General features: G+C 43.5%; 1 protein-coding gene across 1 annotated transcript in view; it reads right to left on the bottom strand.

Moving 5' to 3' along the window:
- Positions 1–216: 216 nt before the first annotated feature.
- Positions 217–25840, bottom strand: part of SPMIP7 (sperm microtubule inner protein 7) — a 162674-nt gene continuing 137050 nt past the window's right edge. Inside the window, exons 8-9 of the mRNA XM_089654931.1 lie at positions 7280–7387; positions 217–482 (exon numbers count right to left, since the gene is read on the bottom strand). Coding sequence (XP_089511057.1) covers positions 362–482; positions 7280–7387 — 229 coding nt within the window. The 3' untranslated portion in view covers positions 217–361. The remainder of the gene's footprint in view (positions 483–7279; positions 7388–25840) is intronic.

Raw genomic sequence — 25840 nt, 5'->3', positions numbered from 1 at the left:
GGACTGGGGGGGGGGGGGGGGGGGTAAATATAAAATCTCTTACTTTACAAGATCTTGTATTTTTTTGTTTTTTTTTCAATTACAGAGTTGCTTTAAAAAGATTAGATAACCTTAAAAAGATTAGATTGGATTGTAAGAATCATCTTGCAAATTATAGCTATAATATTTCAAACATATTTAAAAGAAGGAACAAAGATCATTTCTAACAAGTTTCTAAATTGAGATGAAGTTTTATTTCTACAATTTTCTGTATTTGTTAAAACACTTACTTCTCATTCAACCATACAAACTGAGAATAACTAGATTTGTGACTTATTTGTTTTTTTAACTAATTTTCTACCAACACAAATGATCTGTTTCCTTAAGAGAGCATTTCTTTTTCCACTTTATTGTAAGGATTGCATGGTGAAACTGTAGTTATCATTTTGGAAAGAGGCCCCTGGTGTTTGTATGCAGAACCGCTTCTACTTCCAATAAGAGATCTGAAACAAAAGTATGAAAATGTATGATCACAGATTTCTGTTTTAATATGTCATGTCTATAAACATATTTACATTTATAAACTAGAGGTTTTTTTTTGTCATTTTAGTATTTAAAAGTACTTAAATTGTGTGTGTGCCTAGTAAAAATGTATTTTTGTTTGTTTTAGATTAAAGTAAGAAAGAATTAGAACCTCTGTGAAGTTTTTATTGCTGTCAGTGGGGGTCTCTAGAAATATAATCAGTGGATCAGGAAGGAAGAAACTTCATAAATAACACAGTGAGGTTGATTTACTAAACCGGGAGAGTTCAAAATTGGGTGCAGCTCAGCACAGAAACCAATTCACTTCCAGGTTTTATTGTTAAAGCTGAAGGACGGAGCTGCTTGACTGCCATGCACAGCTTCACTAGAGTTTGCACTCTCCAGTTTTAGTACATCAACCCCAGTCTTTTACCCATCCGGGGCAAAGTGACATTGGGGTTGATTTACTAACACGGGAAAGTGCAAAATGTGGTGCAGCTCTGTATTGCAACCAATCAGCTTCCATTTTTTTTTTGGGGCAAAGTTTAATTAAACCGAGCTCCTGGTCTTCCCCCCACCCCGTGCCCCCCCCCCATCCTCTCCATCACTACTAACAACGCCACCATCAATCCCACCCCACACGCCAAAGTCCTGGGTGTCACCCTGGACTCCCACCTCTCCTTCCTACCCCACATCCAACTGCTATCTAGATCTTGCAGGCTCCACCTCCGCAACATCTCCAAGATACGTACATTCCTCACCCCAGACACCACCAAACAACTCGTACACTCCCTCATCATCTCACGCCTGGACTACTGCAACTCCCTTCTCACTGGCCTACCCAAACGAACGCTATCCCCACTCCAGTTGATCCTAAACTCAGCGGCTAGACTCATCCACCTCACCAACCGCTCCACATCTGACTCCCCTCTCTGCCAATCCCTTCGTTGGCTCCCGATTGCCCAACGCATCAAGTTCAAGCTGCTAACCATGACTTACAAGGCCATTCACAATGCCGCCCCGAACTACATAACTGACCTGATACCCAGATACCACCCTACCCGTGCCCTCCGCTCCTCAAAGGACCTCCTGCTCTCTAGCTCCCTGGTCTCCTCCTCCCACGCCCGATTGCAGGACTTCTCCAGGACTTCCCCCATCCTCTGGAACTCCCTACCCCAATCCATCAGACTGTCACCTACCCTCCTCACCTTCAGGCACACCCTGAAAACCCTCCTCTTCAGGGATGCCTACCCCAACCTCACCTAACACCCGACCTCACCTAACAACTAACCTCCTTGACTCCACCCACCACTCCATCCCCCACAGCCATCTCTTCCTGTGCCACCTTCCCCTCCCTCCTAGATTGTAAGCTCGAAAGAGCAGGGCCCTCGAACCCCTTGTGTATTGTATTGTTACTGTCTTGTCTCATGTTATGTCCCCCTTGCTACTGTACAGCGCTGAGCATACCCTTTGGCGCTATATAAATACTGTATAATAATAATAATAATTAAACAAGGTGAACTAAGAAGCTAATTGTCTAGCATGCAAATCTGCACCAGATTTTACACTCTCCAGTTTTACTAAATCAACCCCAATATCTCTTTAAGTACTGAAGATCAGGATTGAAAGCAGTCATACTACTTGCTGGGGGTATTATATTAAGATCTGAAGCAAACAGTGCACATGCAGTGTGTTTTGCTAGGATGAATATGGCATCAACATGTCAACAGGGTGCTGGCATTTTAAAAAAGTACTCAGCAATGTCAAGTTAAATATTTCCCTAAATACTTTTATAGTTTATACTTTTCAGTTTATTTATGTCCACTTTTTGATTTTCTGCATCTGAGAGGTACATTTCTTCAAGATAATCATTTTATCACTGGTTTAAAGCGGTACTTCACCACCGCTTGATAAAAAAAATCCCCCGAAAGCTAATGTCATGTGCTAGTATGCATCACATACTAGCTCATTATGAAGGACTTACCATAAAACGAAGCCCTCCAGCGGCATGCTGTCCCCAATGCAGAGGCTTCCATCTTCACACGGTCTTCCTTCCAGGTTCGTGAGCTCTGGCCGCCTGACTGGCTGAACCACGCAGTCTCGGGCCACGACACAGTGCATACTCAGGCCGTTCCTTCAGAGTGCATGCGCTGGTTGTCAAAAAGAGTGAATATCTCCAAAATGGTGCATGTTTAGGAGATATTAATTTTACCTACAGGCAAGCTTTATTATAAGCTTAGCTGTAAGTAAAAGATACAAAATTGGGTTTACTTCCACTTTAAGATAATCTCTTATTTATGACACCCTTTTATTTTATAACCTGTCACAGGTACCCTCTCTCCTGTTCTCCACATATATCCCTATCCCCCCACATCCCTTACGTGGGCACACTCCTTACATGGGAGAGACACACCAGCGAGAGGCGCCATTCCTTCCTCAGCACCTGGCACACAGTTTCCGGGACTCCACAGCACCTGCATGTGAGGTTGTGGGCAGTCCAACCCTGCTTTTGCAGGACACAGATTTCCTCCCACCTGGCACCACCTGGGGTCCCGGTGGGTACAGTATGCTCTTCTTACAATGCTGTGACAGTGATAGGGTCGGGGCAGAACAAGGCAGAGCCTATCACTATTGCAGACAATGCTAAGCATCAGAGGACTGGAGGATCACATCCCTGGCTTGGGTTCATATACCTAAACAAGGGCCAGTAACAATCTGAATTCTGGTTTTGTTGGCCCTCTGTGCCTATGGGGACCTGATGCCACTAAGGATCTTCTCCCTGTTTACACTCTGCTGTCTTCTTCCATTGCTTTCTTGCTGCTTGGTAGACCTGAAGCTGTGACTGGGGCCTCCACAATGCCCAGGACCCAGTAGATTCCTGGAAGTGCACCCCCAGTCTGCTGACCATCCTGCAAAGAGCCTCCTGTTGAGCCAAAACAGCCAGCTTGCCAGGATTGTTTGACATCTACAGTGTAAGTCTTTTAATGTTTTTGATGTACCGTATAGGTAACTTGTGATTCTGGACTCATCTTTTGCTCTTATTGTTGCCTTGTGATCCTCCTGTTTCCTGTTTGTCCCTTGAGGTGCCTGGATTGCTGCCTTGTGAATCTGGACTTATCTTTTGCTGTGCCATATTGCTGACCTGTGAACCTGCTGCTTATCCCTTGCTGTACCCTGGATTGTTACTACTGAACTTACCATTTTTGCTGCATCCTGTTTCCATTCAGTAATCGTGCTGATTCTCATTGGCTGCATCATACTGTTATCCTACACCCCCCTTGATGTAACCCTAGCCCTAAAGTGGGTCTAAAGTAAAGGCATTTTTGCATTAAGGTAAAAAATTTCCTACTACTTGTTCCCCCCTGCCTCACCCAAACACTTACAGTGGGGCAAAAAAGTATTTAGTCAGCCACCAATTGTGCAAGTTCTCCCACTTAAAAAAGATGAGCGAGGCCTGTAATTGGCATCATAGGTAGACCTCAACTATGAGAGACAAAATGAGAAAAAAAATCCAGACAATCACATTGGCTGATTTGGAAAGAATTTATTTGCAAATTATGGTGGAAAATAAGTATTTGGTCAATATCAAAAGTTCATCTCAATACTTTGTTATATATCCTTTGTTGGCAATGACAGAGGTCAAACATTTCCTGTAAGTCTTCACAAGGTTGGCACACACTGTTGCTGGTATGTTGGCCCATCCTCCATGCAGATCTCCTCTAGAGCAGTGATGTTTTGGGGCTGTCGCTGGGCAACACGGACTTTCAACTCCCTCCAAAGGTTTTCTATGGGGTTGAGATCTGAAGACTGGCTAGGCCACTCCAGGACCTTGAAATGCTTCTTACAAAGCCACTCTTTCGTTGCCCGGATGGTATGTTTGGGATCATTGTCATGTTGGAAGACCCAGCCACGTTTCATCTTCAATGCCCTTGCTGATGGAAGGAGGTTTGCACTCAAAATCTCACGATACATGGCCCCATTCATTCTGTCCTGTACATGGATCAGTCGTCCTGGTCCCTTTGCGGAGAAACAGCCCCAAAGCATGATGTTGCCACCCCCATGCTTCACAGTAGGTATGGTGTTCTTTGGATACAACTCAGCATTCTCTCTCCTCCAAACACGACGAGTTGTGTTTCTACCAGTTCTATTTTGGTTTCATCTGACCATATGACATTCTCCCAGTCCTCTTCTGGATCATCCAAATGCTCTCTAGCAAACTTCAGACGGGCCCTGGACATGTACTGGCTTAAGCAGGGGGACACGTCTGGCACTGCAGGATCTGAGTCCCTGGCGGCGTAGTGTGTTACTGATGGTAGCCTTTGTTACGTTGGTCCCAGCTCTCTGCAGGTCATGCACTAGGTCCCCCCGTGTGGCCCTGGGATTTTTGCTCACCGTTCTTGTGATCATTTTGATCCCACGGGGTGAGATCTTGCGTGGAGCCCCAGATCGAGGGAGATTATCAGTGGTCTTGTATGTCTTCCATTTTCTAATTATTGCTCCCACAGTTGATTTGTTCACACCAAGCTGCTTGCCTATTGCAGATTCAGCCTTCCCAGCCTGGTGCAGGTCTACAATTTTGTTTCTGGTGTCCTTCGACAGTTCTTTGATCTTCACCATAGTGGAGTTTGGAGTGTGACTGTTTGAGGTTGTGGACAGGTGTCTTTTATACTGATAAGTTCAAACAGGTGCCATTGATACAGGTAATGAGTGCAGGACAAAGGAGCCTCTTAAAGAAGAAGGTACAGGTCTGTGAGAGCCAGAAATCTTGCTTGTTTATAGGTGACCAAATACTTATTTTCCACCATAATTTGCAAATAAATTCTTTCCAAATCAGCCAATGTGATTGTCTGGATTTTTTTTCTCATTTTGTCTCTCATAGTTGAGGTCTACCTATGATGCCAATTACAGGCCTCTCTCATCTTTGTAAGTGGGAGAACTTGCACAATTGGTGGCTGACTAAATACTCTTTTGCCCCACTGTACCTTAGTCCCTTCTCAATCCCACACTGTTCCTGTTTGCAGCAATGTTGCTCTCTCTTCCTCTTCTCACAAGAGACTGTGAAAGCAGTGAGAGCCATTTGTTCTTGCTGCTGTCAGTCAAATCCTGTAAGGAGTGAGCAGGCTGCATGGCCGAGCCATGCTGTGTGTGTTCACAGAGTACGCCCGCACAAGTGCCCCTCAACAGCCGGCTGAGGGAGCACTTGGAGGAGCAGAGACCGCTGGTGTGGGACTCCAAGAGAGGGGGGTAAAGAGCCACTCCAATACCGTTGAACAGAGCAGGTAAATATGACTTATTTTTCATTTAAGGAAAAAATTACCTTTAGAACTAGCTAATGTACTGCCTCTGCCTACTGGCTCGGTCCTGGGGCCCCTTCTCTTCTCCATCTACACCTCCTCCCTCGGCAAACTGATACATTCCCACGGCTTCAACTATCACCTCTACGCCGATGACACGCAAATTTACCTCTCCACCCCTCACCTCACCCCTTCAGTCTCCGCCCGTATCACCCACCTACTGAACGACATATCAGACTGGATGTCGCTCCATTTCCTCAGATTGAACCTTTCCAAAACCGAGCTCCTGATTTTCCCCCCAGCCTGTGCCACCCTCCCCCCCACCCACTCCATCATGACCAACAACGCCACCATCAGTCCCACCCCACAAGCCAAAGTCCTAGGTGTCACTCCAGACTCAAACCTGTCCTTCCAACCCCATGTCTAATCGTTGGCAAACTCTTGCAGGTTCCACCTCCGCAACATCTCCAAAATACGTTCGCTCCTAACCCCAGACACTACTAAACTACTCGTTCACTCCCTTATTATCTCACGTCTGGACTACTGCAACTCCCTTCTCACCGGCCTACCTCGTCGCAGACTATCCCCGCTTCAGTCTATCCTGAACTCAGCGGCCAGACTCATCCACCTTACCAACCACTCCGCATCTGCCACCCCCCTCTGTCATTCCCTCCACTGGCTCCCGATTGCCCAACGCATTAAATTCAAACTACTAACACGGACATACAAAGCCATTCATAACGCTGCCCCAAACTACCTCACCGACCTGATACCCAAATACCACCCAACCCGTAATCTTCGCTCCTCACAAGACCTCCTACTTTCTAGCTCCCTGGTCTCCACTTCCCACGCCCGACTGCAGGACTTCTCTAGGACTTCCCCCATCCTCTGGAACTCACTACCCCAATCCATCAGACTGTCACCTACCCTCCTCACCTTTAGGCGCACCCTGAAAACCCATCTCTTCAGGGAAGCCTACCCCGCCCTCACCTAACAGCCGATCTCCTCCTACCACTCCATCCCCCACAGCCACTTCCTCCTGTACCACTATCCCCTCCCTCCTAGATTGTAAGCTCGAAAGAGCAGGGCCCTCGCACCCCTCGTGTATTGTATTGTACTGTATTGTCTCATGTACTGTCCCCCATTGTAATGTACAGCGCTGAGCAAACCTTCTAGCGCTATATAAATACTGTATAATAATAATGTACTGAAATACCCTCAACAAACACCCTGCATGTTGGACCCCTTGTGATTCACCTCTGTGTGCTCTCTCTGCACTACTAGTTCGTCACGCACTATATAATATACAGTATATGGTTGTAAATTGACTGTTATTCTGTGGTTGTTCTTCACAGACAAGATTTCTTTGAAGGTAGAAACTGCTTAATAGATATAAAATGCACAAAGGACAAATTGAAGCAGCACTCTAGAGGGTTAACACCGTAGCATACGAAAACTCTTTCAGAAATTCAACTCACACATACCCATTCATTTTTTTGTCTGCATATGAAGGGGGAGATGGAAGATTAGAATTTGCTGGGTGGATAGCTATCCAATGAACCCTGCCAGTGTATCCAGGAATGTTTGGAGTGCTAAAAAGGAAAAAGTAAATAGCATTAGCAATGCCAAAGACAATGAGATGCCATCATTGTCAAGGTTATACAACAAAGAAGTAAACAAACAATCTGATTATTCATGTTTCATATTTACTCATAATTTATAAAGAAATAATAGGGATCCAGGGACAATACATGGCTTAAATAATAGAAAAGTTTAGTACTCTAAGACTAAGAATTTTATTTATGTCTGGTCATCCTGACATAAGGTTAAAAAAATAACACACAAAAAAAAAAAAAACTACCAAAAATGCAACTACTTGAAAACTAAATATACAGTATATAGTAAGATAAGCTTCTATATAAGTTACTATCAGACATCTTTTTCATGATAAAAATCAGGTTTTTGTCAGACAATATGTTACAAGATAGCAAATCTTCAGAGCAAATCATGAGTGTGTGGTGTTAGTCAGGAAATTTCTGAAGCCCCTGCCAGATCGCTCAATGCATTACTCCATTCTGCAAAGTATAGGTCATGCTGGAGAGCAGCACACAGCTTGTGACTGACAGCCTCAGCTGTACATGTTTTTCTATGAGACTGTGTGTGGGGGGGTGTCCATCCCTTCCACTTAAATCTCAGATTACACTCAAAATTAGACAAAGCGTAACTGTCAGGAATGGACTTGCCAATAGTGGTGGGACTCACCTGCCTTGTGGGCTGCAGTACCAGGGCTGGCCAGTGGGTGCTCTCAGCAATCAGAGACTCACCCCTGCAGTCAGCCAAAACACCTGAAGCTGATTGCAGGGGTTGTATTTAAGGAATGGCCAGACTCACAGTCAGGGCCTTGGTGTGTTTTTCCATGGGCCCCTGTATCTTGTAACCTGCATTCCTGTTCCTGTTTCTGCCTGACTTGTTGCCGACCCTGCCTGATCCTGACCTCTGCTGGCTTCTCCTGTTTGATCCCTGGCTTGTGACCCTGACCATTCTCTCCGCCTGCTCCTCCTGTACCTACCTGCCCGATAGTTATCGACCCGGCCTGCCTGACTACGTTGTGCTCTATATGTGTATGTACCTGTGTATCTATATCAGTTTAGGTTTGGGTTGTATTTGTGTTAGCTTGGGGTTTGGTGCACTGCGTTTATATTTGTATTGTTAGTCTTAATAAATTGTCTTATTTATACCATATCTGAAGCCTGCGGTTCCCTGTGTCAGTTCACACCCCTCTGGTCACACCCGGAGCCCTGACAGTAACTGTGCCTAGTTTGCAGTTGCAAAGCTATACAATATACTGTATGTAATCTATGCTATTTCTTATTTGATCAGCTGTAAACAACACGTTTCCGGAAAAATGGAACAATTTTGTGACCATTTTAGGAAACATCTGTAGCACTACTCCCGTAGGAGCTGCAAGAATTCTGTCCAGGTCTTGCCCCACAGTCAGGCACATAGGCTTATTCACACCAGTCTAGGGGAGTTGTTTTTATTTTTAGAGAACTTGAATAGGATAGAAGGAATTAAGTGGGATGCTCCAAAAACAAGAACTATGTACAACTGAGGACTTAGGTATTCTTTCAGATAAGCTATGACAAAGTCCATGCTTGCAACAAACAGTGGAATTCAGCTTTAACCACTTGCCCTCTGGAAGATTTACCCCCCTTAATGACCAGGCCATCTTTTGCTATCTGGTACTGCTCTATTTCATCTGGTAATTGCTCGGTCATGCAACGCTGTACCCAAACAAAATGTATGTCCTTTTCTTCCACACAAATAGAACTTTCCTTTGGTGGCATTTGATCACCACTGGGTTTCCTATTTTTTGTGATATAAACAAAAAAGACCAAAATTTAAGAAAAAAAAACTAATTTTCTACTTCTATCCAGTAAACTTAAATTTAGTCCTAAATTTAGGCCAAAATGTATTTGTGCTACAAGTCTTTGGTAAAAAAAAAATCCCAATAAGTGTATGTTACAGCGCTGAGCGAACTATAAATACTGTATAATAATAATAATATTCAATGGTTTGTGTGAAAGTTATACCATGTATAAACTATGCTATAGATACTGGAATCTACGCAGCTTTTACTTTCTGACTGCCTATCATATTTCTTGAGGCGCTAAAATGCCAGGGCAGTACAAACACCTCCCATTACCCATTTTTGGACAGTAGACACCCTAAACTATTTGCTGAGAGGCATGTTGAGTCCATGGAAGATTAATTTTTTTCCACAAGTTTTTGGAAAATTAAAAAGAAATATATTTTTTTTTTAAACAAGACAGGCTATCCTGATGAAGTCACGAGGTATAGTGATGCAATGCGTAGATACACCATGATGCAGCTTCCGGTTTGCGGTGATGCACATCCGGCGCGGGTGCCATCTTGGATCTTTTTTTCACTTACCATGGTGCATGGTGAGTGATACAGTCAGGTCCAAAAATATTGGGACATCGACACTATTCTAACATTTTTGGCTCTATACACCACCACAATGGATTTGAAATGAAATGAACAAGATGTGCTTTAACTGCAGACTGTCAGCTTTAATTTGAGGGTATTTACTAGAGATGAGCGAATCGAACTAGGCGAACCGGAATTCGAGTCGAATTTCAGGAAATATTCGATTCGTGTCGAAACCGAAATTTTGCCTACTTCGGGTGCGCGAATCGAACATTTCCCGATCAGCCGGCAAAAGTGTCCCTGCAGGGAGCTCCGCTATTTCTGACAGTTCTCTGACAGAAGGAACACATGTTTAGCGGTTGAAACATTGTATCTATTAGTTTACATTTAGGATACAGATGTTTCAACCACTGTACATGTGAAGAAGTTGTGAGAGAACTGTCAGAAATAGAGGAACTCTGCACATACACTTTTTGCCGGCTTGGAATTATTCTTCTTTTCATCCTACTTCTTCTTCTTCTTCATCCTCAGAAGAAGAGGATGAGGATGAGGATGAAGAAGAAGAAGAAGAAGAAGAAGAAGTAGGATGAAAAGAAGAATAATTCCAAGCCGGCAAAAAGTGTATGTGCAGAGTTCCTCTATTTCTGACAGTTCTCTCACAGCTTCTTCACATGTACAGCGGTTGAAACATCTGTATCCTAAATGGAAACTAATAGATACAATTTGTATCTATTAGTTTCCATTTAGGATACAGATATTTCAACCGCTGTACATGTGAAGAAGCTGTGAGAGAACTGTCAGAAATAGAGGAACTCTGCACATACACTTTTTGCCGGCTTGGAATTATTCTTCTTTTCATTCTTCTTCTTCTTCCTCATCCTCATCCTCATCCTCATCCTCTTCTTCTGAGGATGAGGATGAAGAAGAAGAAGAAGAAGAAGTAGGATGAAAAGAAGAATAATTCCAAGCCAGCAAAAAGTGTATGTGCAGAGTTCCTCTATTCTGCAGATACACTTAGAGGAGCTCTGCAGATACACTTAGAGGAGCTCTGCACATACACTTTTTGCCGGCTTGGAATTAATCTTATTTTCATCCTACTTCTTCTTCTTCTTCTTCTTCTTCTTCTTCATCCTCATCCTCAGAAGAAGAAGAGGATGAGGATGAGGATGAAGAAGAAGAAGAAGAAGTAGGATGAAAATAAGAATAATTCCAAACCGGAAAAAAGTGTATGTGCAGAGCTCCTCTAAGTGTATCTGCAGAGCTCCTCTAAGTGTATCTGCAGAATAGAGGAACTCTGCACATACACTTTTTGCCGGAAACCGCTGTATGGAGTGAATGTCCCAGAACTGTCAGAAATAGACTATTTATGACAGTTCTGGGACATTCACTGCATACAGCTGTTTTAACCGCTGTATGGAGGGAATGTCATGGAACTGTCAGAAATAGACTATTAATGACAGTTCTGGGACTGTCCTTCAATGCAGCGGTTGAAACATTGTATGTATTTGTTTCCATAAATGGATCCATTTATGGAAACAAATACATACAATGTTTCAACCGCTGTATGGAAGGACAGTCCCACAACTGTCATTAATAGTCTATTTCTGACAGTTCCATGACATTCCCTCCATACAGCGGTTAAAACAGCTGTATGGAGTGAATGTCCCAGATCTATCAGAAATAGACTATTTATGACAGTTCTGGGACATTCACTGCATACAGCTGTTTTAACCGCTGTATGGAGGGAATGTCATGGAACTGTCAGAAATAGACTATTAATGACAGTTGTGGGACTGTCCTTCAATGCAGCGGTTGAAACATTGTATGTATTTGTTTCCATAAATGGATCCATTTATGGAAACAAATACATACAATGTTTCAACCGCTGCATGGAAGGACAGTCCCACAACTGTCATTAATAGTCTATTTCTGACAGTTCCATGACATTCCCTCCATACAGCGGTTAAAACAGCTGTATGAAGTGAATGTCCCAGATCTATCAGAAATAGACTATTTATGACAGTTCTGGGACATTCACTCCATACAGCTGTTTTAACCGTTGTATGGAGGGAATGTCATGGAACTGTCAGAAATAGACTATTAATGACAGTTGTGGGACTATCCTTCCATACAGCGGTTGAAACATTGTATGTATTTGTTTCCATAAATGGATCCATTTATGGAAACAAATACATACAATGTTTCAACCGCTGTATGGAAGGACAGTCCCACAACTGTCATTAATAGTCTATTTCTGACAGTTCCATGACATTCCCTCCATACAGCGGTTAAAACAGCTGTATGGAGTGAATGTCCCAGATCTATCAGAAATAGACTATTTATGACAGTTCTGGGACATTCACTGCATACAGCTGTTTTAACCGCTGTATGGAGGGAATGTCATGGAACTGTCAGAAATAGACTATTAATGACAGTTGTGGGACTGTCCTTCAATGCAGCGGTTGAAACATTGTATGTATTTGTTTCCATAAATGGATCCATTTATGGAAACAAATACATACAATGTTTCAACCGCTGCATGGAAGGACAGTCCCAGAACTGTCATTAATAGTCTATTTCTGACAGTTCTATGACATTCCCTCCATACAGCGGTTGAAACCGCTGTATGGAGTGAATGTCCCAGAACTGTCAGAAATAGACAGAAACTGTCACAGAACTGTCCTTCTTCTCATCCTTCTCCTTCTCATCCTTCTTCTCATCCTTCTTCTCATCCTTCTCCTTCTTCTCATCCTTCTCCTTCTTCTCATCCTTCTCCTTCTGCTCATCCTTCTTCTCATCCTTCTCCTTCTTCTCATCCTTCTCCTTCTCCTTCTTCTCATCCTTCTCCTTCTCCTTCTTCTCATCCTTCTCCTTCTCATCCTTCTCCTTCTCCTTCTCATCCTTCTCCTTCTTCTCATCCTTCTCCTTCTTCTCATCCTTCTCCTTCTCCTTCTTCTCATCCTTCTCCTTCTCCTTCTCATCCTTCTCCTTCTTCTCATCCTTCTCCTTCTCCTCATCCTTTTTCTTCTCATCCTTCTCCTTCTCCTTCTTCTCATCCTTCTCCTTCTTCTCATCCTTCTCCTTCTTCTCATCCTTCTCCTTCTTCTCATCCTTCTCCTTCTTCTCCTTCTTCTCATCATTCTCCTTCTTCTCATCCTTCTCCTTCTTCTCATCCTTCTCATCCTTCTTCTCATCCTTCTTCTTCTCATCCTTCTCCTTCTTCTCATCCTTCTCCTTCTTCTCATCCTTCTCCTTCTTCTCATCCTTCTCCTTCTTCTCATCCTTCTCCTTCTCATCCTTCTCCTTCTCCTTCTTCTCTTCCTTCTCCTTCTTCTCATCCTTCTCCTTCTTCTCATCCTTCTTCTTCTCATCCTTCTCCTCCTTCTTCTCATCCTTCTTCTCATCCTTCTTCTTCTCATCCTTCTCCTTCTTCTCATCCTTCTCCTTCTCCTTCTTCTCATCCTTCTCCTTCTTCTCATCCTTCTCCTTCTTCTCATCCTTCTCCTTCTTCTCATCCTTCTCCTTCTTCTCATCCTTCTCCTTCTTCTCATCCTTCTCCTTCTCCTTCTTCTCTTCCTTCTCCTTCTTATCATCCTTCTCCTTCTTCTCATCATTCTCCTTCTTCTCATCCTTCTCATCCTTCTTCTCATCCTTCTTCTTCTCATCCTTCTCCTTCTTCTCATCCTTCTCCTTCTCCTTCTTCTCATCCTTCTCCTTCTCATCCTTCTCCTTCTTCTCATCCTTCTCCTTCTCCTTCTTCTCATCCTTCTCCTTCTTCTCATCCTTCTCCTTCTTCTCATCCTTCTCCTTCTCATCCTTCTCCTTCTCCTTCTTCTCTTCCTTCTCCTTCTTCTCATCCTTCTCCTTCTTCTCATCCTTCTCCTTCTTCTCATCCTTCTTCTTCTCATCCTTCTCCTCCTTCTTCTCATCCTTCTTCTCATCCTTCTTCTTCTCATCCTTCTCCTTCTTCTCATCCTTCTCCTTCTCCTTCTTCTCATCCTTCTTCTTCTCATCCTTCTCCTTCTCCTTCTTCTCATCCTTCTTCTTCTCATCCTTCTCCTTCTTCTCATCCTTCTCCTTCTTCTCATCCTTCTCCTTCTTCTCATCCTTCTCCTTCTTCTCATCCTTCTCCTTCTTCTCATCCTTCTCCTTCTCCTTCTTCTCTTCCTTCTCCTTCTTATCATCCTTCTCCTTCTTCTCATCCTTCTCCTTCTTCTCATCCTTCTCCTTCTTCTCATCCTTCTCCTTCTCATCCTTTTCGTTCTTCTCATCCTTCTTCTTCTCATCCTTCTTCTCATCCTTCTCCTTCTCATCCTTCTCTTTCTTCTCATCCTTCTCCTTCTCCTTCTTCTCATCCTTCTCCTTCTTCTCATCCTTCTCCTTCTCCTTCTTCTCATCCTTCTCCTTCTTCTCAGCCTTCTTCTTCTCATCCTTCTCCTTCTCATCCTTCTCCTTCTCATCCTTCTCCTTCTCATCCTTCTCCTTCTCATCCTTCTCCTTCTCATCCTTCTTCTTCTCATCCTTCTCCTTCTTCTCATCCTTCTCCTTCTTCTCATCCTTCTCCTTCTCCTTCTTCTCATCCTTCTCCTTCTTCTCATCCTTCTCCTTCTCCTTCTTCTCATCCTTCTCCTTCTTCTCATCCTTCTCCTTCTTCTCATCCTTCTCCTTCTCCTTCTTCTCATCCTTCTCCTTCTCCTTCTTCTCATCCTTCTCCTTCTCCTTCTCCTTCCTCATCTCCAAGGGCATTTAAATTAAAGGTACAGTGTTCTGCACTAATTTAAAGGCTCTCTGAAGCCTAGAAACCCTTTAAATAAGTCATCTTCGTAGCGGAGAAATTCGCATCGAATCGAATTTCACACTGGAATTCGCCGAATCAGCCGAATCGAATTTTTCATTTCTTCGCTCATCTCTAGTATTTACATCCAAATCAGGTGAACAGTGTAGGAACTACAACAGTTTGCATATGTGCCTCCCACTTGTTAAAGGACCAAAAGTAATGGGACAATTGGCTTCTCAGCTGTTCCATGGCCAGGTGTGTGTTATTCCCTCATTATCCCAATTGCAATGAGCAGATAAAAGGTCCAGAGTTCATTTCAAGTGTGCTATTTGCATTTGGAATCTGTTGCTGTCAACTCTCAAGATGAGATCCAAAGAGCTGTCACTATCAGTGAAGCAAGCCATCATTAGGCTGAAAAAACAAATCAAACCCATCAGAGAGATAGCAAAAACATTAGGCGTGGCCAAAACAACTGTTTGGAACATTCTTAAAAAGAAGGAATGCACCGGTGAGCTCAGCAATACCAAAAGACCCGGAAGACCAAGGAAAACAACTGTGGTGGATGACTGAAGAATTCTTTCCCTGGTGAAGAAAACACCTTCACAACAGTTGGCCAGATCAAGAACACTCTCCAGGAGGTAGGTGTATGTGTGTCAAAGTCAACAATCAAGAGAAGACTTCACCAGAGTGAATACAGGGAGTTCACCACAAGATGGAAACCATTGGTGAGCCTCAAAAACAGGAAGGCCAGATTAGAGTTTGCCAAACGACATCTAAAAAAGCCTTCACAGTTCTGGAACAACATCCTATGGATAGATGAGACCGAGATCAACTTGTACCAGAGTGATGGGAAGAGAAGAGTATGGAGAAGGAAAGGAACTGCTCATGATCCTAAGCATACCACCTCATCAGTGAAGCATGGTGGTGGTAGTGTCATGGCGTGGGCATGTATGGCTGCCAATGGAACTGGTTCTCTTGTATTTATTGATGATGTGACTGCTGACAAAAGCAGCCGGATGAATTCTGAAGTGTTTCGGGAATATTATCTGCTCATATTCAGCCAAATGCTTCAGAACTCATTGGACGCCGCTTCACGGTGCAGATGGACAATGACCCAAAGCATACTGCAAAAGCAACCAAAGAGCTTTTTAAGGGAAAGAAGTGGAATGTTATGCAATGGCCAAGTCAAATCACCTGACCTGAATCCGATTGAGCATTTCACTTGCTGAAGACAAAACTGAAGGGAAAATGCCCCAAGAACAAGCAGGAACTGAAGACAGTTGCAGTAGAGGCCTGGCAGAGCATCACCAGGGATGAAACCCAGCGTCTGGTGATATCTATGCATTCCAGACTTCAGGCTGTAATTGACTGCAAAGGATTTGCAACCAAGTATGAAAAAGTGAAAGTTTGATTTATGATTATTATTCTGTCCCATTACTTTTGGTCCCTTAACAAGTGGGAGGCACATATGCAAACTGTTGTAATTCCTACACCATTCACCGGATTTGGATGTAAATACCCTCAAATTAAAGATGACAGTCTGCAGTTAAAGCACATCATTTCAAATCCATTGTGGTGGCGTATAGAGCCAAAAATGTTAGAATTGTGTCAATGTCCCAATATTTATGGACCTGACTGTATATATAGCTGGTGTACCTATCCTGAGAGGCCTGGAGTACAGATTACTTACCTGAGAAAGGGACCACAGGAGAAGTAGAGAAGATACCAGCCATTATTGGAGAAGGATCTAGGAGTGATCCTGGAGGCTTAGTGGCCCTTTGGGTTGCAGAGTGGAGGTGAGGGGGCATTTTAACCATGAAGGATAAGTGTGCTGACCAGGGGCAGACTGACCATTTGGAAACTCGGGCACTGCCTGAGGGCCCGGGGTTAGTAAGGAGCCCCATGAGATTTACAAATATATGTTGCGCTCCTGAATATTTCTCAATTACTGATAAATAATAATTAAATTAATGCAATTAAATTAATTCAAATTCATAATACAAACAACTCATAAAAGTGTATAAATGCCAAATAAAGTAATTAAATAATTTTAAAACCAAATTATCACCTTCAAATCAATTTCAAATTAATTTCACATTAAATACTCCTCTAAAAATAAAAATAGTGATCGGGTGCTCATTAATCATCAATTAGTGACATATTATACTTACTAATACCCTCAATTTCATTTAAATTCATAATACCCACAATTAATTTAATTAAAAAATCTAAACCACAACTCCCTGATGAAGCCACATGGCTGGTGGCGTAACGCGTAGGGGAGGGGCTACATCATCACTTGGGAGGAGCCGAACTACACGATAGACGGCAGGTGTATGACTCAGAGGCCAGCAGAGGATTCTTAATGCGATATTGTGATATTTAAACCTGTGCAATGTGAGTTTAATACTTGGATGGTGGGAATAAATCCATAAGACGCACCTAGGTTTTAGAGGCAGAAAACAGGAAAAAAAAAATTCTGAACTAATGGACTGCAGACATAGTACAGGAGATGACCAGAGACTGTGGACACAGTACAGGAGATGACCAGAGACTGTGGACAGCACAGGGATGACCAGAGACTGCGGACAGCACAGGGATGACCAGAGACTGCGGACAGCACAGGGATGACCAGAGACTGCGGACAGCACAGGGATGACCAGAGACTGCGGACAGCACAGGGATGACCAGAGACTGCGGACAGTACAGGGGATGACCAGAGACTGCGGACAGCACAGGGATGACCAGAGACTGCGGACAGTACAGGGGATGACAAGAGACTGCGGACAGCACAGGGATGACCAGAGACTGCGGACAGTACAGGGGATGACCAGAGACTGCGGACAGCACAGGGATGACCAGAGACTGCGGACAGCACAGGGATGACCAGAGACTGCGGCCAGTACAGGAGATGACTGCTGACCTTTGGGGAGGGGGGGGGGGCGGGTACCTGAATTTGACAGGTACCCGCTCTTACTTCTGCGGAGTTGTTCTTTGACCTTACCTGTTCCTCTATCCAGCAGCGCGCTGTCTTCCCGGCTTCTGTAGTGTGGGCGCTCGGCATGACAGCCGGGTGCCCAGTGCACATGAGTGAGAAGCACTTGCGCTTTGTGATTGGTCTGGTGGCTTCTGGGATCTGTCCTGTGTCCCAGGTACCGCATTACCATTCACAAAAAGCACCGCTTCTTGCACATGCGCACTTGGCACCCGGCTGTCAAGCCCAGCGCCCACACTACAGAAGCCGGGAAGACAGCACGCCGCTGGATAGAGGAACAGGTAAGGTCAAAGAACAACTCCGCGGAAGTAAGAGCGGGTACCTGTCAAATTCAGGTACCCGCTCCCCCCCCTCCCCCCCCTCCCCAAAGGTCAGCAGTCATCTCCATAAGGTCCCGCTGCAGAGCTGAGCGGCCGGCCCGGTATTCTGACACGGCGGTGGTGGAAATACCGGACCGGCTGCTCCATATTCGCTCCATAAGACGCACTGACATTTTCCCCCCTTTTTTGGGGGCAAAAAAGTGCGTTTTATGGAGCGAAAAATACGGTATACAGGGACAAAGGAGATAAATCACTAGTATAAACATAAATGTTGGCCTGGACCAAGGCGTGGGCCTTGTGTTTGACACCTGTGCTCTAGAGTACACCTGTGTGATCCCTGTCCTCTCCCTCTCCTCTGTGTGCAGCTTCCGGAGCCAGACTCCTCTGCTTACTTTCCCCCCAGGATCATCACTCATATTAGCAGCAGTGTCTTGGTCCGGACAGCATGAAGGTCCCCTCACACTTCTGGCCAGTCAGTTCAGCAGCAGTGTCCAGGTCCAGACAGTTCTCTTCAGCCCGTTCCATTGTCAGCAGAAAGCCTGGAGCAGGGAAGAACAGCACTAGAAGTGGAGCAGCTCTGGAAGAGGTAGTTATATCTTTCTCCTCTGAATGCTGGGTGTCACCCCTGTGACAGGAGTGATCCGGTCTGCACCCTCTAGCAATGCCACTGGGTGCACAGATGCTTGGATGCAGGAGGGGCCCCGATACTGCCTATGATGGCAGTGGGGCCCCGTTGCACTTGTTCAGGGCACTCCCCCAGGTGGCGTAATGCTGAGACCCTGGTTGTTCCGCCACTGTCTAGCAGCCTAATTTAGCAGAGGCACACAGTTAGTGGCCTTGCTACAGGGGGGTAAATACCCCCCCCCGTGTTTTTCCTTGTACCCCTGTAGCAACGCCACTAACTGGCTCCCTTCACACAATGTTCACATATTTCATTTTTTTTTTTTATAGTGGATCAAAAATGAAAAGGGACATTTATGGTATGTAAGAAGCTCTTTTTCTGGATGCATTAAGCTGTGAAAAGAAAGCAAATCCAAACCTAAAAACAAAAAAAAGCAACAGATATTGGGTTACCAAAGTTTAGGTGTGGTGGCTGAATTAGTTTTCATTATTCAGGCACATTTTCAGCAAGTACAGGCAACATCCTGATCTATACTGTTTACATTACTAGTGCCATCAATCCACCATATACAGTCAGGTCCATAAATATTGGGACATAGACACAATTCTAACATTTGTGGCTCTATACACCACCACAATGAATTTGAAATGAAATGAACTAGATGTGCTTTAACTGCAGACTGTCAGCTTTAATTTGAGGGTATTTACATCCAAATCAGGTGAACGGTGTAGGAATTACAACAGTTTGCATATGTGCCTCCCACTTCTTAAGGGACCAAACGTAATGGGACAATTGACTTCTCAGCTGTTCCATGGCCAGGTGTGTGTTATTCCCTCATTATCCCAATTACAATGAGCAGATAAAAGGTCCAGAGTTCATTTCAAGTGTGCTATTTGCATTTGGAATCTGTTGCTGTCAACTCTCAAGATGAGATCCAAAGAGCTGTCACTATCAGTGAAGCAAGCCATCATTAGGCTGAAAAAAACAAAACAAACTCATCAGAGAGATACATTGGAACATTGTTAAAAAGAAGGAACGCACCGGTGAGCTCAGCAACACCAAAAGACACGGAAAACAACTGTGGTGGATGAGCGAAGAATTCTTTCCCTGGTGAAGAAAACACCCTTCACAACAGTTGGCCAGATCAAGAACACTCTCCAGGGGGTAGGTGTATGTGTGTCAAAGTCAACAATCAAGAGAAGACTTCACCAGAGTGAATACAGAGGGTTCACCACAAGATGTGAACCATTGGTGAGCCTCAAAAACAGGAAGGCCGGATTAGAGTTTGCCAAACGACATGTAAAAAAGCCTTCACAGTTCTGGAACAACATCCTATGGACAGATGAGACCAAGATCAACTTTTTTTTTTTTTATTTAAATTTTTATTTATTTTTCATATATAATACATATTTCATCATTATTCTCATACAAAAACCATTTCCATATCATTAATAACATTTCTTACTATCTTTATTCCCATTTACCTCCCCCCCCTCTATCTAATTTCCCCTCCTACCTAAATAAAAACCTCCCTCCCCCCATGTAAACCCACCCACTCTGCATTGTTCTATTACCCCTTTTCCCAATGAGAATATAGGGTATGTAAATCCTTTCATCTTTCTCACATTGCTACTTCATATATTTCACCATAAATTCTTCCCATTTTCTCCACCTCTTAGAGAACAACCCCATCCTGTCTTCCTGCATATAACACAATCTCTCCATCTTACAAATTTGATTCGTTCTTTCCACCCAGTCCTCTATCTTCGGCACCTCTGGTCTATGCCAAAACTTAGGTATCAAACCCTTCGCCACATTCAGGTAGCACCATATACCCGAGTCCTTATATTTATTTACTGATAACTCTGTACTATGTAGTAGACATACATCTGGGTCCAGTCCTATCTTTATCCCAGAGATATTCTCAATTAGTTGGACAATTATCTCCCAGAAACCTTGCATCTTCGGGCACTCCCACCATATATGATATAACGTGCCTATTTTTCCACAACCCCTCCAGCACTCTTGTGAATTTTCCCCACATATCTTATACTCAACCTTCGGTGTAATGTGCCATCTCGTTAAACACTTATAATTTACCTCCACCTCTCTCATACTTATATTCTCGTGTATTAAATTATATATTTTCCTTTGTTTATCTTCATCTATCTCTATTCCCAAATCTCTTTCCCATTTTACTATATACATTGGCTTTGGGTAAGTGTCTAACTCAGTGAGGGTCCCGTCACCTCGTGTTTCTAACAACCTCTCAAACAGATTCCAATCCTTTCTCGATCTCAACGGTTTTGGAAGTTTTCTGACAAAGTGTTTTAATTGGTGATATCTCCACTCATCTATTTTAATGAAGAGTTCCCTTTTATCTTTTTTCAAATCCTTAAGTGTTCTCAATTCCTGTCCTTCCATTATATCTCTCAATTGGATATCTTCTTTTTTAAACTATTTTCCTGTGCTCTCCTCCTTACCTGGAGGAAAATAATCCATGTTCCTCAGTGATATTAATTGTGAATTAAAATCCCATTTCATAAGTTTATGCAATTTACCCCAAACCTTAAAAACATTTAATGTAAAAACACTTTGGTATTTTTTAACCCTCTATATTGTGCTGGTGCCCATATAATTTTACTCAAGGTAACTCCACTTAATTCATTCTCAGTCTGAACCCACCTTTTCCCCTCTGGGTTATGTGTCCAATCATAAAATCTCGCTAGGACTGCTGCTCTATAATACCTCTTAATATCTGGCACTCCCAAACCTCTCTTCTCCTTTTTTCTACTTAACAAGTCATATGATATTCTAGGTTTTTTATTTTTCCATATGTATTTTGTTAACATCCTTTTTATTACTTTAAAAAGGACCTCCGGGATTTTGACTGGAATCATCTGGAATTTATAGAGGATTTTTGGTACAATTATCATTTTTATCAAGTTTATACGGCCTATCCAAGACGGATTACCTCCTCCCAATCTCCTTAGTTCCTCCTTGATCTCATTTAAGAGTGGGATATAGTTTAATTTATACAGGTCCGTATATGAAGCAGAAAGTTTAACCCCCAAATACTTTATCTCTCTATTTTTCCATATAAAGGGGAATTCTTTTTGTATTTTTTCTTTTTCACTATTTGGAAGGTTTACATTTAAGATCTCAGTTTTTGTTGGATTGATTTTCAAGTTTGATAGCTCCCCATAATCCTATAAGCTCTTAATTAGATTTGGGAGTGTTATCCTAGGATTTCCCACATAAAACAACAGGTCATCCGCAAAGGCAGCTACTTTATGTTCGACTTCCCCTATCTGCACTCCTTTTATATCTATATTCTTCCTAATAGTTGCCAATAAAGGTTCCAATGCCAGTACATACAACAATGGGGATAGTGGGCATCCCTGTCTAGTTCCATTTGACATCCCAATAGGTTCCGACCTCTCTCCATTAACCATGACAACCGCTGAGGGCTCTCTATACAACTTTCCTATCCACTCTCTCATTCTTACTCCCATTCCTAGAGTTTCCAGGGTATCCATCATAAAGCCCCAATCTACTCTATCGAATGCCTTTTCAGCATCGATCAAAAGCACTACTACTGGGGTTTTCCCCTTCCTAGCTTTTTGGATAAGCAACAGAGTTCTCAGCCCATCACCACAAGATGTAAACCATTGGTGAGCCTCAAAAACAGGAAGGCCAGATTAGAGTTTGCCAAACGACATCTAAAAAAGCCTTCACAGTTCTGGAACAACATCCTATGGACAAATGAGACCAAGATCAACTTGTACCAGAGTGATGGGAAGAGAAGAGTATGGAGAAGGAAAGGAACTGCTCATGATCCTAAGCATACCACCTCATCAGTGAAGCATGGTGGTGGTAGTGTCATGGCGTGGGCATGTATGGCTGCCAACGGAACTGGTTCTCTTGTATTTATTGATGATGTGACTGCTGACAAAAGCAGCAGGATGAATTCTGAAGTGTTTCGGGCAATATTATCTGCTCATATTCAGCCAAATGCTTCAGAACTCATTGGACGCCACTTCACAGTGCAGATGGACAATGACCCAAAGCATACTGCAAAAGCAACCAAAGAGTTTTTTAAGGGAAAGAAGTGGAATGTTATGCAATGGCCAAGTCAATCACCTGACCTGAATCCAATTGCATTTCACTTGCTGAAGACAAAACTGAAGGGAAAATGCCCCAAGAACAAGCAGGAACTGAAGACAGTTGCAGTAGAGGCCTGGCAGAGCATCACCAGGGATGAAACCCAGCGTCTGGTGATGTCTATGCGTTCCATACTTCAGGCTGTAATTGACTGCAAAGGATTTGCAACCAAGTATTAAAAAGTGAAAGTTTGATTTATGATTATTATTCTGTCCCACTACTTTTGGTCCCTTAACAAGTAGGAGGCATATATGCAAACTGTTGTAATTCCTACACCGATCACCAGATTTGGATGTAAACACCCTCAAATTAAAGCTGACGGTCTGCAGTTAAAGCACATCTTGTTCGTTTCATTTCAAATCCATTGTGGTGGTGTATAGAGCCAAAAATGTTAGAATTGTGTCGATGTCCCAATATTTATGGACCTGACTGTAAAATGAGATAAATATCGACAGGCATGTTTGAAGACCAGCCTGTATGACAACAATAGCTGCCTCCATAGATACTATATGATATGAATGTAGACATGAAGGGACGGGAAGTGTTTTTTTGTAGGATTACCAAGTGAAAACAATGCAGTCACCACATTTAGGAACTGGTAAGCTGCAATATAATTAACCACTTGCCCTCCTGATTTACACCCTTCCTGACCAGGCCATATTTTGCGTTTCAGCAATCCGATTCTAGTGTGGACCAAAAAAAGGGTCCTGCGCGTTTATGGTGTGGGTGCGGTGCGATTGGAGCCATACAAAAAGGAATGCAGAGCAGTTCCTGTGCGAATCACATGTGATTGACAGCACTGCAAATATGTGAACCCAGGCTGAAGCCCTTGTTTTAAACATGTTAGACAGGGTCACTTTGGTTTTGTTGCAGGCTAGCTGGTAAGTGAGCTGGGAATTTTTGTTTGTTTTTGATAAACTTACTATATGTACTCAATTTAACTGATTAACTGCAGAATAATGATGAAGTACTTAAAGTGTTACTAAAACTCTTGACCCTGCATTCACTATATCTGGTCTCCCACAGTACACAGAACATTGAAGTGCAATTATTTTAGTAAATATAAACTGGTGAATACCTTTTCTGATCAGCAGTTAGAGCAGTCTTGTGACATTTATCAGTGTCCAGAAAAGCACTGGTTAAAGCTAGCAGGAGGAGTTTTAATTCTCCCCTGATTGTCCTATGAGGTTGCATAACCCCTGACCCCTCTTTCTGGACAGCACTGATTGGCTCTGTGCTGATCACATGCACTCTCCCAAGAAAAAAAAACCTCTCTAGCAATACACACTAAACTTAGCATGTGCAGCTTGCCCCTAAGGGTCTGTTCTATCAGCAGATGGATTGAGGACAGCAGAAGAAGGGGAGTATCAGAGAAGAAAGTATCAAACATCCTTTTTACAAGATGTGACAGATTAACCCTTATGTTTCACAGTGAGTATAACAAGCATGCTTTACTGCATGTACAGACTGATTGTACTGTTTTAAGTTTAGTAACACTTTAACTATTCACACATTTCATGCATCATTAATAGCCCAACAACTGTCCAGAAGTAGTAGATTGCATCAGTATGAAAACAGATAACGGATTACAATCCTCAACATTTCTAGGCAGCAAATAACACCACATGACACCCAACAGCATTTCATTATTATTATTATTATACAGTATTTATAAAGCGCCAATAGTTCGCTCAGCGCTGTACATTACAATGGGGGACAGAACATGTGACAGAACAATACCAATACAATGCAAAACATGAGGGGATCGAGGGCCCTGCTCTTTCGAGTTTACAATCTAGGAGGGAGGGGATGGTGGCACAGGAGGAGATAGCTGTGGGGGATGGAGTGGTAGGAAGAGTGGAGGAGGTCGGCAAGTTAGCAGGGGGTGGGGTAGGCTTCCCTGAAGAGGTGGGTTTTCAGGGTGTGCCTAAAGGAGAGGAGAGTAGGTGATAATCTGATGGGTTGGGGCAGGGAGTTCCAGAGGATGGGTGACACTCTGGAGAAGTCCTGGAGGCGGGCATGAGAGGAGGAGACCAGGGAACTAGAGAGAAGGAAGTCTTGTGAGGAGCGGAGTGTGTGTGTTGGGTGGTACTTGGATATTAGGTCGGTGATGTAGTTCGGAGCAGTATGGTAGACGGATTTGTACGTCAGTGTTAGGATTTTGAATTTGATCCGTTGCACAATCGGAAGCCAGTGGAGGGATTGGCAGAGGGGGGTGGCGGAAACGGAGAGGTTGGAAAGGTGAATGAGTCTGGCAGCCGTATTCAGGATGGACTGAAGCGGGGATAGCCAGCGGCGAGGCAGGCCGGTGAGGAGGGAGTTGCAGTAATCGAGTCGTGATATGATGAGGGAGTGGATGAGCTGTTTAGTGGTTTCTGGGGTTAGGAACGTGCAGATTTTGGCGATGTTGCGGAGGTGGAGTCTGCATGAGTTAGTTAGTGATTGGACTTGGGGATGGAAGGATAGGTTGGAGTCCAGAATGACACCAAGTACTCTGGCCTGCGGGGCGGGTTTGATGGTGGCGTTGTTGGATGTGATGGAGAAGTCAATGGGGGGTGGGGTCCAGGCTGGGGGGAAGACAAGAAACTCTGTTTTGGAGAGGTTCAATTTAAGGAAGTGGAGCGACATCCAGTTTGATATGTCGCTCAGTAGATGTGTAATTCGGGCGGAGACTGAGGGGGTGAGGAGAGGGGTTGAGAGATATATTTGTGTGTCGTCGGCATATAGGTGGTAGTTGAAGTCGTGACAGTGAATCATAAGAACTCAAGGTAACTGGGAAAAACACACATGATGTTCAGTGCCTCTGTCTGGCAAATTAAAGAAGCATCTCCTTCTTGCACACAATCAGAAATTCATAAACTAAATACTATACAGTTTTTCACATCCTTCTGAGGTTTATATGGTGTGCCACCCAGACCCATGCACTTCATTAGGTAAATGGGGGCTAATAGTGGGACACACTTTCTCACAACTGTTAAAGTGTATGTTTCCCCTAACATTTCATATACCTGGCAGACATCTGTTGTACATCTGTTGTACTTGTATTAAAAAGTATCCTGTTCTCTTTGTGTTGCTTCCTTTGTGTGATATACCTGGTGATCCTGCCTGCCCCCCTGCTTTCCCATTTCAAACTGACCATGAAAAGCATGGAAGCACAATCATCCCAGCCTGGCCAGGTTCATTCTTTGCAATCCGACTGCCTGTTCTCCGGTGGTC

This window comes from Staurois parvus, unplaced genomic scaffold (assembly GCF_062004578.1).
Source record: "Staurois parvus isolate SC_StPar_1 unplaced genomic scaffold, SC_StPar_1.0 ptg000814l, whole genome shotgun sequence".
Lineage (NCBI taxonomy): Eukaryota > Metazoa > Chordata > Amphibia > Anura > Ranidae > Staurois > Staurois parvus.
This window is presented reverse-complemented; position numbering and strand designations above follow the sequence as displayed.